The 13,901-nt window shown below is 54.7% G+C and overlaps 1 protein-coding gene across 1 annotated transcript; it reads right to left on the bottom strand.

The window, feature by feature from the left end:
* Positions 1–814: 814 nt before the first annotated feature.
* On the bottom strand, positions 815–13,655 carry LOC110204215 (SUN domain-containing protein 2-like). The gene is given in 17 exon segments (XM_078150015.1): positions 815–1,540; positions 1,813–1,905; positions 2,736–2,903; positions 3,056–3,180; positions 3,411–3,495; positions 3,675–3,734; positions 3,736–3,873; positions 4,265–4,430; positions 4,824–4,867; positions 6,319–6,446; positions 7,434–7,503; positions 8,726–8,822; positions 9,110–9,194; positions 9,197–9,217; positions 9,447–9,583; positions 10,257–10,425; positions 13,311–13,655. Coding segments are annotated over 16 exon segments (1,674 nt in total). The 5' UTR covers positions 10,400–10,425; positions 13,311–13,655; the 3' UTR covers positions 815–1,426.
* Between the last annotated feature and the right edge of the window lie 246 nt (positions 13,656–13,901).

Here is a 13,901-nt window from a genome sequence, read left to right as displayed (position 1 = left end):
TTTTTTCCCCTAGGCATGAATGAGAATCTATCCATTACAAAATACAACTAGAGAATTCCACAGTCATCTTTGTGATGGGAATGAGCGAAGTCCCTCTATGGAGGTTCCTATGTAGAGCTGCTGAAATGCCAGCTTCCTGGGGAGGGGACAAAAGCAGAGGGAGCAGACGGGGCTGAGGGGCAGCTGGGGTCAGCCCCGCACCTACTGCTGCCGGTCCCTGAAACCTACAGAAGAGTGGGCCCCTCTGCTGGCTTCAGGACCCAGTGGCCAGCCCTGTGGTGTGAACCGCTGCCTTCCCTCCTGATGGTAAGAGGGAGAAAGGACTGTGATGCCATTGTGGGCATCAGTGCTTGACGGGTACCCTGCCCCGGGAAGCTGGGGCTGCAGTGAATTTAACTCTGGGCCTACAGGGAGGCAGCCAGAAATGAAGCCCTTAGCTGTTCTATCTGAGAAAAAAGAACCTCGAACTACATCTCTGTACCAATAGAAACACTTCTATCTCTATACATAATAATCTGAGGTTCAGTGGGCCAAAACATCTGCCTTCCCTCTCCCACACCAGCCTTCACTGCAAAAAGCTCCCCCCAACCCAAACCCTATCCCCATAAACTTAATACCTGCTCCTATGCTAACCAAGCTCAAAAGGAACTAGATTCAGAGGTCAGAGTAAGAGCCTGATGAGCCTCCAATGCCCTGTTTCCCTGTAGAGGCACTTGGGCCATGTGAGGTGCAGCTCAGGGATAAAGGGCAGCTTTGACTCAATGCCTACCCTACAAGAGGCCAGGCAAGGACCCTTCTCCTCAGGCCCCCCTGGCCAGTCTCCTCCCCACCATAGCCATATCAGCTGGAGCTGATGGTCCCAAAGGAGAGACCACAGCGACTGAGCTTCAGGTCAGGAGGTGGAAGAAGGCATGGCTAAAGTGGAAATGTAGAGTCTCTGGGCCGCCGAGGAAGGCAGGAGAAACCTGGCAGCAGTAGGAGAAGGGAAGGCGCTCTCCCCATGGCCCCTGGCTGCACTCTGAGCCCCCTTCTTTGTCAGCTTTATCTAACCCACGACTAATGTTCTATCTAACAGTACTAACTTCCACTGCAGTGCAAATGAAACCCCAGTGGGTACAAGGGGCCAACTAGCTATGGCTACAAGCCATGGTGACGAGCTGTTTCTAAATGCCACTGCAGGTGATCTTGGGTGAAAACTTCCCCCAAATGCCGGTTGTTGGCCTTGTGAGAAGCAAAGGCTCAGCCGGTTGTCTTCTCCATCTCTGAGTGGGCCTGGTGGGGCAAGAGGGCTCCACGGAGGTTTTGTCTCTGTCCCAGAAGGCACAGTGGGCAGAAGAGATTAAGCGGGGGCAGGGAGGAGGAGGTGAGAGAGCTGCTTTGTGGCGGCTGAAGGAGGAAGGGGTGAAGGCAGCAGGCTGGGGCGGGGCTAAGTGGCAGGCTTCCCATGGACCCTGAAGCGGTAAATGCACGTATAGTCAGGGTGACCCCAGTTGCTGAGGATTCGCAGCTCTACCAGCTGGTATGGGGCTGTGTCGTTGCCCTGTGGGGGAGAAGAGAGTGGGGTCGGGAAGGCCTGACATCCCTTGGTGCAAGCCCTGCCCCCACAGCCTTTGTGCCCCAGTCTTCCTTCAAAGAGCAGTGGCTCAGTTAAGTCACAAGGTTTTCCCTCAGCTTCCTATCAGATCCAAGGGGTCCTGGCTTCCACTGCAGCCACTGAAAAACCACAGCAGCCCTGTGGCCAGTGATCCTGCCTTCCAGATCACCAGCCTTCCTGGGACACTGGCGGACTGCTGTGGGAGCCTCCCTGCGTACCTCCAAGTGGAAGGTCTGAATGGCCTCGCCAGCGTTATCGTAGGTGAACTGCCCGAGGGCCACCCCGTCTGCCTGAGAATCTTCATTTAGCCCCTGTACACAAGGAAAAGCAAAGGGAGGGGATGGATGGTCACATGAATGGATGCCAGGCCTGTGCACAAATAGCATGCTGTTAGCACATGCATCCCAAGCAATGTAGGGAAGGAAAGGAGTGGGGAGGCTGTGGGGGAGGAGGAAGAGGTGGAGGAGGACAGGCTGGAGGATGCAGTAGCAGCAGGATAAGTTGGGGAGGGGATAGGAGAACCAACAAAAGCCACCATGAGGTTGCCTTCCTTGATCCCCTCATCTGCTAGCATCTCTCTCACGAACTCAATAGACAGAGCCTTTGCCCTCCATGCCCTTGGCCTCCCTCTCAGCTTCTTCCCCTAAGCCTCTGAATGGCTTGGCACAAGCCACTAAGTCGTGTGAGCCTCAAGTTCTTCATCTGTATCTGGATTGGGATCCTAAAGTGTCCCTCTTGCCTCCATTTGTCACCTTCTGCTCTGGCTCCCTCTTTTCTCTCAAAGCCTCCTCAGGTGGATGTTCCAATTCTGCCCTGAGTGGTGACTATGTAGGGCATGGTGGTCACCGTCCCAGACCAGCTCCACCATGGCACACGTGGCCAGGGAGGCAACTTGCTGTGGAAAAGGTCCTTGTGGTAGCAGTGTCATCTTGGCTCTCCTGGCTGCTGTCATTGTCCTTTCCTGGTTCCTCTTGAAGAAGAGGGGGAGGAGCAGAAGGGCTGGGCCTGGAGTCAGGAGACCAGCCTCAATGTCACACGTGTCAAATGGGCACACCGTCGCATTCCTCAGCTGGCAATGCTGCTGTGAAGAAACCACTTTCTGCCACTCTAGAAAGGAGAGCTGGGAGGCTCAGGTACTCACCAAGATGACAAAGTCCTTTGGGGCACTGGGGATGTCAGCGGTTGGGGACAGAGCTTTTGGCACGTGCTCCAAGGTGATGGCAGTGAGCTGGATGCGGGCAGACAAGCGCACCACGACGAAGCCCTGGTGGCCCCTGAATGCCCAGCAGTTGCCAGGGTAGACGTCTGGCTGTGGGCACAAGACAAGGCAGGTGAAAGGAGGCAGCAGATGGAGCAGGTCCTGGTGGTGGGGCCACTCTGCCTTGGGAGCCCAGCCTCAACAGAGGACGCTGAGACATGGGACATAGAGAGGCAAGCTGGGGGACCTTTGTTCAGCGCTACCTGGAGGATGAGTCTTGGGGACTGGAAATAGCGCCACAAGGGGATGCCAAAGAGAGTGAAATGGCCAGACCACTCCGTCCTCATGCCATACGTCGGTGACGAGCGGCGGCTGACGATGCTGGCCCCTGAAAGAGCAACAGGGAAAGGAGTGGGGGGAGACCTGAGGGCTGGGAGGACCCAGAGATGGCCTGAGGGAGCCCTCAAGGTGAGGGGCGCTGCCTGGCCATCAGCCCTCCTAACTGCCCCGGCCCATAAGGGGCATCTTCATTTGTCAATTCCTCCTGTCTCTTCAAGTCCATCTTGATTTTCCAATCCCTTTTGTCCCAAGCCCTCTGGCTTTCTGCAGGCCACCTACCTGAAGATTCCAGGGCATAATCCACCAGCCCGATGCGATCTGCACTGTACTTTTTCAGTGCCTGCTCTACGATCTGGTGTACTTTCTAAAAGACAGGCAAGCACCATTCAGGGGATGGGCCACCTGCAGGGCTGGCCCAGTCCATGCGGGGCCGGGCAAGTGAGCTACCTGGTCTGCCAGGGTTTCCCCCTCCCTCCTGGCAGCCTCCTCTCAGGGCAAACCAGTGACCCCAGCCAGGAAGATAGCGAGTGGGGCAGACCTCACCTCCTTTGTCACCCCGCTGGTCACTCCTTCCTTCACAAGGCTCAGCCTCAAGATGGCAGCAAACTTTGCCCGCACACTTATCCTGCTCCTCTGTCATATACCTCAGGAGTCGGTGCTCTAGGTCACGAAGCTGGGCCTGCACGTCCCCTAGCTTCAAATGAAGGACCTGCTGAATCCAGCCAGGGACCTTAGACTCCACCTGGAAGCCACCAGACGAAAGAGCTCAGCAAAGCCCTGAGCACCAGCAGAAATGAGGAAGCAAGAGGGCCTGGACAGGGGGCCCGGGGTGTCTAGAGTCACTCTGAGTTCTGGGGTCAGCACATGCCAGCTTGGTGTCAGGGAAGGGTTGGTGAACCAAGCGACTGGCATTTCTCCACTGCTTAATAATCTCATTGAACCCTCTAGGGGCTGTTATTCTCCCAGGTAACAGATGAGGAATGTCCTGTCCATATCACAAAGTGCACCCAGTAGGCCTACATGTATGGGAAGCGCCCAGTGGACAGCTTCGAGGGTGGTACCTCCCTTGGCTGACATAGCCCAATTTAGATGGAGAGATGCAGGTGGCCTAAGTCGGGGATGGGAGGACTCACCTCATTGCGCAGGGCCACCATCTTCTCTGGCCCAAGGTGTGATTCTTTCTCCACCTCAGCCTGGCTCTGGCTCAAGGCCACTAGCTCCTGCCTCAGGCCAACCAGCTGGGCCTCTAGGGAACCCATCCGCTTTGGCCTTGTTTCCACAAAGCCTTCTTGGGAAGAACTAGCCAATGACAAAAGAAAGGGCAAGGTCAAGCTGGAGAATAGGCACTGGAGGATGGAGTCAAACAGAGGCCAGGAAATGGAACTGAAGGGGTTCTCCTGAACACAACCATGACTCAGTGCGAAGGACAGAGTCAGAGGCCTGGCTGAAAGTCTTTGCTGACATCCACTCCCTGCGAGACCCTGGGCACACCATTTCCCTCCCAGGCCTCAGTACCTTCAACTGTTCTCTGAGGTCTGCTTCAGTTTGGATCCATCCTATGCACATGCTCACCCAAGGCTGCTGGCTCCACTGACCACCGTCTCCCAGGGAATGTCACTTGTGCTCGCTCTGCTCTAGCTTTCGACCCCTCCTTCCCTCCTTTTCTCTTTGCCAGTCATTTGGGGGCCTTACCTGTGCCACTCAGATGTCTTGTGCACCACCCCGCTTTCCAGCTCCTGTAAGGAAAAAGAGGACACAATGAGACCGAGGAAAACACCAACCTTTACCCGGAGAATCCTAGAGAGTCAACGAAAAGAAATCGGTGAAAACAACGCCTTCAACCAAATTGCAGGATCGAAAAGAAACCCACGAAAACCATCAGCATTTCCATACATCAACTAAGAAAATCCAGCAGAGAGAGATAAGATAGAGATATTCCATTGAAAACAGCAGTGGTCCGCATACAATACCTGGAGTATACCTAGCAAGACACACAGCGGACCTCCAGGAACACCATTACAAAACATCCTTCCCACAGAGAGACAAATCTCAACAATTGGAGATAGATTCATTGCTCATGGGTATGTCAAGCCAACAGAAGCAAAGGGACCAAAGTACCTAAATTCACTTCCTTATTCAGTTGTCATACCAATCCCACCACCAGGAAAGTATTTGGGCAGCAAAGAACCAGAAACAAAGGCGAGAAGCATCCGCAGGGGAATGGCGAAACCAACTGTGGCTTATGGACACAATGAAGTATTCGAATGTTGTAAGGAAGCACAAGTGTGTTGTATACAGATACACATGACAAGACTTATATGAAGTGGGGCAGAGTGAGCGAAATGAAGGAACAGTACCAGATAAACAAGCACCACAGACAACCATGGAAATGGAGCGATTAAGCAACATCCCAGACTAAATGTTGTGAAAAGATCATGTCGAGCGTGGCCCCAAAGATGAGCAAGGAGGACGTTCTTCTCTTCCCCTAATGCTGGGCTGGGAGTCTGCTGACATGGAATCTGCACAGAAGGCAGATCTCTGATGCTGAGTTGGTTGGTTTTCCTGAACTTGTTTCTTTCCCTCTTGTTTTATTCTTCTGCTTAAGGGATGGCTATGTGCGAAGGGGAGATGGAGAGGCTATACTGAGAAAGGTGGGGGATATGAAAGCAGAACGAGAAACTCTAAAGTCACTGATAAATATGTGTGTGTGTGTGTGTGTGTGTGTGTGTGTGTGTGTACTATTGTATAGATAAAGTTTGGTATGAATTTGGGTTATTTCTGTTCTTGTTTGAACTTTTGATCTGCCTGCAAGCTCATCATGGCTCCAAAACTCAAATGGATAAGCTGTTGGTGGGTAGCCAACATGATCTGCACATGGCCTTCATGTCTTCCCCCTTGGTGAAGTGTTCTAGTCTCCCCGGGCTCCCAGGGTCACCGCACCGTGTGACAAGGTGCTAGGGGAGGTCTCTTGTGGGAGGCAACTGATTTCAATTGAAGCGGGGGAAGTGATGAGGCTGAGTTTTGGAGAGGCAGACATTGAATTGCCCAAGGTCTGAAAGTCAGCAAATGGCAAAGCTTGAACTTTGATCCTGTCTCCCACACTGGGTTGAGAGGAGTGAAGTGGATTGTGCGTGGTTTGTCTGGCCATCTTGTGCAAAGCATTCCTGACACTGAGCTGGACACTGACCTGGAAATATGAGGGGGACTGTCCTGATTCCCAACGGTCCTCTGTCCTGCCGCTGCCCTTGGCTGCCCACCAGGAGAGCACAGCAGGGGGTAAGGTCTGTAGTCCATAGGGGTAGAAATACCAAGCACCTAGCACATGGGACAAAAGGCTAATTGAGGTAGAGGCTGAGGTGCCAGAAGGGCAAGAAGTCCAGGGTGAGGACTTCCACCCAGACAGAGTATGGCAGTGTCACCTCTAAGTGAGCTAGGACCCCAGCCCCAGGAAGGCAGATGCACTAGGGGTCACAGGATCTGGAAGGCTATGGCTCGAGCCAGCTGCACCCCAAGAGCCTTCAGGAAAAGGTTCCCTCTCTCATGATCCTCTCAGAACTCATGAAATCCTTTTGGATGAAGGCAAACATGAGGGAAAAGATTCATCTGGGGAGAGGACATGGAGACTGAACCTCCAAGTGCCGCCTTGTGGTCCCGAGCCTGCTCAACACATGGCCCTGTCCATTTTGAATGAGGACCACAGCCCCTGGTGACCATCTGATTTGTGGTGTCATCATTCCCTAGCTGGACTTGATGTCACAGTGATCAAGTGATCACTGTGTGATGTCGTGGCTCCTGTCCAAGAGTGCAGCCCTTCTGGGATCATGCAGGGAGGAACGCCCTGCTGTTGTCACCAACTTCAAAGGGCAAAAGCCCTCCAGACCTGGCATTGGCTGTGTGTCTAGCTCAGAGAACAGATTCCTTCCTGACTCAGCTCCTGCAGCAATCTCCCAGCCTCAGGTGCCAGGTCAGTGACCACTGAGGGTGTAGAGAAATCACCTCCCTGCCCCTGACATGCTCAAGGTGGGCGGGATGGCCACCTGATCTTGCAGCATGAGGCTGTGAGGCCCGCACACACAAGGTGTAGGGAGAGGAGAAGGGGAGACAGGACAGAACTGTGACATGTGCGGCACAAGAGCTTGCCCATATGTGGCCTGGGTCCCTTTTCCCAGGGCTTTTGACCCTTTGGCTCCCTAAAGGCTGCCCTTCAAAGCTCTGTCTTCCAAACTTTGGCGGCTGTGTCCCCACGGCCTGATCCTTCCCGCCCATCTGGTGGGTCCACCCTGGGCACTCCCCAAGACTCACCATAAGCCAGCGAAGCCATAAGCAACAGCAAGCCCAAGACAAAGACGAGCCCCTTCTTGCGAGTGCAAAACTTCCTGGATTTCGTCAGGGTGAAGGAGGACATGTTAGTGCCTGCCCTTCCCCACCCCAGGTTCCTGGGAGACCCTCCCTGATTGGCAAATGAAAGAACCCAAAGGGTGGGCCCACTTTTGCCCCTCCCACCTCCTCCATCTGCCACTGGGTACCCAACAAGAGGAGAGCAGGGCTGGCATGGACAGCCCTTGGGGTAAAGTGGAAGGAGAAAACGTGGCTTTTTGGGAGGCACTCATGTTGTTACGCAAGGTGACGTGTTGCCCTTTGACAGGTGCAGTGGAAGGTATGTCCCTATCAGGCCTCCATCAGAACTAGGTTCATATGGTGCTCATGAATTAGGCAGTCTTCTTTGGTCTCGGTCCTTACATTGCTTGTCAGTTTGGGCTTGGAAGAGCTGCAGGACGAAGCCCTGCTGAGGCAGGCTGGTCACCATTGGCCCAGCCTGTGACCCCAAGAATCCAAGGCAGGGCTGGGCCACCTGTGGGCCTCGAGGACACATGTGTTCCACTAGGTCCTCTGGTGTGGCCAGAGTTCACAGAATCAATTGATCTGGTCAAACTGGGATTCAGTCCAAAAGTCACCCCCAAGCACCTAGAAGGCCACATGTGGCCTGGAGGCCTCAGGTTCCCCACCCTTGCTCTAGAGGCTCCTGGACTCAGCCCTGGATGCAGCCTGGAAAGCTGGCCATGCTCCTCCACAGAGAAACTGCAAGCATGGCCTGGAGACCTGGGAAGCCTGGGCAGAAAGTTCTGGATTGGAACCCCAAAGGAGGGAGTGTCCTGGGAAACTCAGGAGCCTCAGACTAGCAGAGGTGAACTCACCAGATTCACTTGTGATCAGAGGCAGGAACTAGTGAGGGGAGAGCTCCTAAGAGATACTCCGGAAGAGAGTCCCACTTAGAGTTGGAGCCAACCCACTTCCCTGAAGAGCCAAGACGAATGGGGGCTGGCATGTGCTCTGCAGGAGGGCAGGGCACACCCAAACCACCTCTCCCATCATCTTCTTCAGTGGAGACACTCAATGAAGCCCTACTTGGTAGCTGACTCTCAGGAGCAGGTTCCAGCTGTTTCCAGCACAGCCCTGGCCCTGACCTGAGTCTCTCATAAGATTCAGTGCATGAAAGTCTGCAAAAGCTGAAAAGAAACAGAGCAAAGCCCAAGGGGAAATTGACTTTGAGGACTGTGGATGCTAGATTGTGTCAGGCCCCAGGGAGGCCTCACTGACCTGATTGAGAGAAAGAAGTCCTGGAGGGAGGCAGCAGTGGTCACGCAGTGCCAGGTGGTTTTCAGGCGCCACTGGAATGCTGCAAAGAGCCAACTTGTCAAGATCCGAGCAGAGGGATTCCAAGGCTTCCCGCTGCCAGCCCATCCTTTCTTGCATCTACCCCCTCCCAGCCTGCCAACTCTGCAGCCCCTTCTTGCTCTTCTGCTCCTCCATCCTCCCACAGCTCTTCAGCTTTGCCTGGGGATATGTCCATAATAAGCCCATCTCCCCACGGTGTGCTAGAGGTCCTCCAGCCTGGCTCAGCTTGCCCTTGCATAGGCATGAAGAAGCTCTTCTAGGTACACTGCATCAGCGCTCCCTTGGGCACTGTGACCACCCACTGGCAGAAGCCACCTGAAAGGTTTATTGCCATGCAGCTAAAAATGCCAAGTTGGGAGGCACCATTACTGAAGTTGGATGCAGAGCCGGCTGGTGGATAAGAGAGTGCCCTGAAGGGAAGGGAAGAAATGAGGATCCGGCCAGAAGGAGAGACAAGCACGTTTGGGATCTTGAGCCCCATCTCCATGCTCCACACCCCTACCTGGAGCTAGCTTACAGAGTTCTCTCTTTCTGGTGTCTGAGAGACGCCTGCCCCACCCCCAGCTATGGATCACCCTTTGAAGGAAGTGGGGCAGTGCCTGGGGTTGGGGCTCCAGGGCAGAAGGAAGTGATGCCTACCTGCACCATCATCCTCAGAGAAGTACCCTGAGGTGGATCCGGGGCTCTCCCAGCCTGTTACCCCTGTAAGCAGGTGAGGGGCTGGTGAGAGGCCTGGTGAGAGGCTTCGGACCATACTCGACTTCCTCCTCACAGTCCTGGGGGACAGCAAGCATGAAGAGAAAAGATATGAGGGTGAAAAAGAAGACAGGTGAGAAAGAAAAGGAAGGGGCAAAGCCTGGAGGGGCATGAGACTTTGCTGGAGACATGGAGGATGAAAGAAAACGATAGCCAAAGCCCTCTTTTGCTGTTCTTCTTCCTTCAAGAGATAACTAATTTTTCATATAGGAGGCAGGATTGAACCAAGGCCAGCTACCCCGGGCCAGTAAGGGCCTCTTTGCCAATGAAACCACCAAGATGAGGTATGAGAAGAGCTAAGAGTCATCTGAAAATGTCTCTCACCCACAGACCTTTCACCCACCTGGCTTCACCCTAAGAAGCTTAGGCCTTGGGGCCAGGGAGAAGAGGTCTATGGCTGAGAGGGCTTGTTCCCTGCCCAGTTGCAGGCCTCAAAGTCTCCAGCCTTCTCCATGCTCCAAGTTGCCTCTCCCCAGTTCCTGTTCTCAGAAGCAGAAGGCAGCAGCAGCCAAAAGTTGGGGTGCAAGAGGGGGAGGAAATTCTCTTGTTTGCGGGGAAAGCAAGCAGTAGAGTGATGGCTCCACCCAAAGAGGGGGCAGGAAAGAAATGTGCACATGGCAAGAGCCAAGGCCCTTGGCTGCCCCGGGCAGTTGTGATGGAGAAGGCAGCTTAGTCTCCTCTGGCTCCTCTTACCTGAGAGGACCCTCCGTGAAGTTGGTGTGCTGGCCAGCCACCTGGGAACTCCCTCTGCTGCTGCTGCTGCTGCTGCTGCTGCTGCTTTGCCCATCAACAAGTGCCTGGTATCGGAGGCGCAGGCGCTCACTGCGCCGAGACATCCTCCAAGCGTTTGACTTGAGTAATTCTAGAAATTCCACAAAGAAAGAAAGAGAACCAGTGCTTACTGACTGAGTCACTTGACGCTATTTTCTGGGAGACCCTCAGACGGCACTGATGCTGCTGACCTTGAAAGGAAGGGACCCATTCCCCAGACTTCTTCCTCCAAAAGGAAAGATGGGCTGGCAGCTTCTCTCCTCCAGTGTTTCTGAAGCAGCTGCAAGGCTCATTCATGATGGCTGCCTACCACGGTCAACCTCACTAGCCTCATGGCCTCAGCTCAGCCCTGCCTCAGCCTGGCAACCAAGTCTACTCTCCAAAAGACCCTGTGGTGGGCCTCCCTACTGAAGCAGAGCCCCCACTCTCTGCTAACTCCTTTCTGGATTTCCCCCTTAGTGCATCTTTATCCAATCTGAGCTTGTGACACTGGCCTTGTGTTTGTTCTCAGCTTGCTTCACAAACACCGCTTTCTCTTCTCTCCATAGATTATAAGCTTGAGGGAAAGGACTGCCTTCTCTTCCAAGCTTTGGCTTCCCCCACCACCCAAAACCCTGTTCTGGTAGGTGGAAGGGGTCACATGGACTGGTCCACGCTAACCAGCTGATCCTAACCCTGACCCTTAGGCAATGGGCTTCATGAGAATCAGGCCTAGCCCTCCAAAGACTTTTTATTCCTTTATTTCATCATCACAACTCTTCAGGAATATCATCATACTACAAATGAGTTAATGTTGACAAGTGGTCCCCCCCTCCAAGGCAGGCCCTAGGCCTTCCCACTGCCTTCTCATGAACTCCAACCTTAATGCCTCCTCAGGGATTCCTCAACTGTCAAGCCCTGTGCAGCTCCATATTGCAGTTTTGTTTTTGTTTTCGTTTGTTTTGTTTTCTGTTTGTTGTGTGGTTTCGCTTTGTTTTGTTTTGTTTTGTTTTGTTTGTGGGATAGGAGATCAACTAGGGGGAAAAGAATGCTTCGCATTGGGGGATTCAAGTGAGGCATGGACACCCCTGTAGCTGGGGGTTTATGTAGGGGAAGTTAGGGGATGGAAGAGAGGCAGATGTGCCTTTGTGCAGAGGCTGTGCAGAGAAAAGAAGGGGCAGCCACTGTGTCGTGGCACACAGGAGGGAATCGTGTCCTCAGCCAGGGCTGCAGACATTGCAACTGCCCACACCTCCTCTGCTGTCCCTGTCCTGGCAGGGGGAGACCCAACCCCGTACCTGTAGACACTGCTTGCTCCCTGCCCTGGCGGCCACTTCCATGGAAAAGTCTCCCTCCCAGTCCTTTAGCGGAGACCCGGATAACACGTAAGGGAGCTCCCGTGGGAAAAGCGGGGCACGCATCAAAGGGGCCGCGAGGAGAGAGCGGGAGTGCACTGGGTCTAGGACCTTCATCCTGGGGGGATCATCTTTGGCCTGAGGCTGCCCCCCATTACACGGTTGCTTACAAGGCAGCTGGCTCTGGTGTTTGCAGGAGCAGCACAGCCAAGGCCGGGCATAGATGGGTAATGAACCCCATTCTGGGCAGACAAGAGGGGCATGTGCCACGAGGACACTAGGTGAGTCAACCCTGGGCACAGGGCTGTTGCCAGTCCTCCCTCTTCCCAAGCACACTCACGTACGCCGGCACACAGAAACAAACGCACGCACACAGAGGCCACTGTCTCTCACACGTGTACGCAGGCACTCACAGCCCTAAGGAAATCAACCAGACTTTGTCGTAGAGGGAGGTGAAATGCATGCCATTCCTTGGCGTTGGGACTTGAGCCCTGTCCTGGTCAACTCGATTTTCGGTTGGTTTGTTTGTTTGTGTGAGAGGGACATGAAGCAGTGGATCAAAGAGTCCTGGCGCTGAGGGACTCCACTGAGTCATGGACGTCGCTGTTCCTGAGGATTTTGTGGGGAGAGCTTAGGGGATGGAGCGGAGGCATAGGGGATGGAGCGGAGGCAGCGGTGCAAAGCAGGTGACTCTGGGGGAGGGGGTCAGATGTGCCCTCGCATAGAGGAGGGCACGGAGCTTCAGAAACTCCACGTGTCTAACACCTTTTCTCCCGGCCACGCCATGCCAGAGTGTGGCCCGACGGGGTCCCTGCTGAGACGGCCATGTCCACTCCCGGAGCGCCCCATCTGCATCAGCGTCCGGGTCCTTTGATGGCTACTAGAGTGAGGTCGGGGGAATGCTGGCGCGTGCCAGACGAATTGGGAGAACAAAGAAGGCGCGAGCTCTTGCTAGGGGCAGCCAGATTTGGATCCCGGCAGGATCATCCTTGGCCTGGGGCTTCCCCAGTTTAGAAGCTTTGCTAGAGACCAGCTGGGCACTGGCATTGGGAGGTTGAGACTGGGTATAACATGCTAATGAGCCCCATTCTGTCCCGACAAGAGGGGCATATGGGGCCAGGGGATTGGGAGGGTCAGCGCTGTGCCCTGGACTGTGGCCTGCCTTCCCTCCCCCAAACGCAAATCGTTACGTACACACACACACACACACACACACACACACACAGGCGCTTACACCACTAGGGAAAACAAAAGGGCTTTGTCCGGGAGGGCGGTGGAAAGTCATGCCATGTCTTGGCATTCGGAAATGCGCCTTGGCCAGGACTATTGGATTTTGGTGTTGTTTGTAGGAGAGGGAGATGAAGCAGGGGCCAAAGAGCCTGTGGTTGAGGGACTCCGCTCAGTCATGGACGTCGCTGTTCCTGGGGATTTGGGGGCAGATGTTAAGTGAAAGAACAGAGGCAACTGCGTCCGGAGCAAGACTTGAGCGTGTAGATGAGCCCTGTGAATGAGGGTGAGCAGGCAAGAGGAGGTGCAGACACTGTTCCCCAGCACAGAGGAGGGCACGGAGCTCCAGACCATCCCCCTCTCTACCACGTTGTCTCCCGGCCACAATGTGCCCGGGCGCGTCTCGATGGGCTACCTGCTGATCCCGCTAGGTGTGCTCTGCGACCGCACCGTCCAAGTCCTCATCCGCATCCGCATCGGCGTCCGCGTCCCTTGTGTCTACCGGTGTAACGCCTGAAGAACGCTGGGCGCGAGCTAGAGGGAATGCGGGGACAAAGAGGGCGCGAGGTCGGGCTAGGCACAGCCAGGTTTTCATCCTGGCAGGATCATCCTTGGCCTGGGGCTACACCAGTTGAGAGGGTTTCCTACAGGGCAGCTGGGCTGTAGCATTGGCAGGATGAGAGCGGCCACAACGTGGCTTCAAGTGCGTCCTGAGCCCCATTCGAGCCAGCCAAAAGGGGCATGTGGGGCCAGGGGACTGGGAGGGTCAAGCCAGTGCACGGGACCGTGGTCATCCCTCCCTCCCCCAAACACAAACAGGTACAGGCAAACGCGCTCCCACCCACATACATACAAGGAGAGACAGACTGACACCGGTAGGAAAAGCCAGCCGACTTGGTCTCAGAGGGACGTGGAAAGGCACGCCAGGGCCTTGGCTCACCTTGGAGGCCAGCTCTGACCTTTGACACAGGATTTTGGGTTTTGTACAAGAGAAGGATATGAAGCA

The sequence above is a fragment of the Phascolarctos cinereus genome, unplaced genomic scaffold, assembly GCF_003287225.1.
Source record: "Phascolarctos cinereus isolate Bilbo 61053 unplaced genomic scaffold, phaCin_HiC Scaffold_139;HRSCAF=708, whole genome shotgun sequence".
NCBI classification, from domain to species: Eukaryota; Metazoa; Chordata; class Mammalia; order Diprotodontia; family Phascolarctidae; genus Phascolarctos; species Phascolarctos cinereus.
The sequence above is the reverse complement of the archived record's forward strand: the minus strand, read 5'-3'. Positions and strand labels throughout refer to the sequence as shown.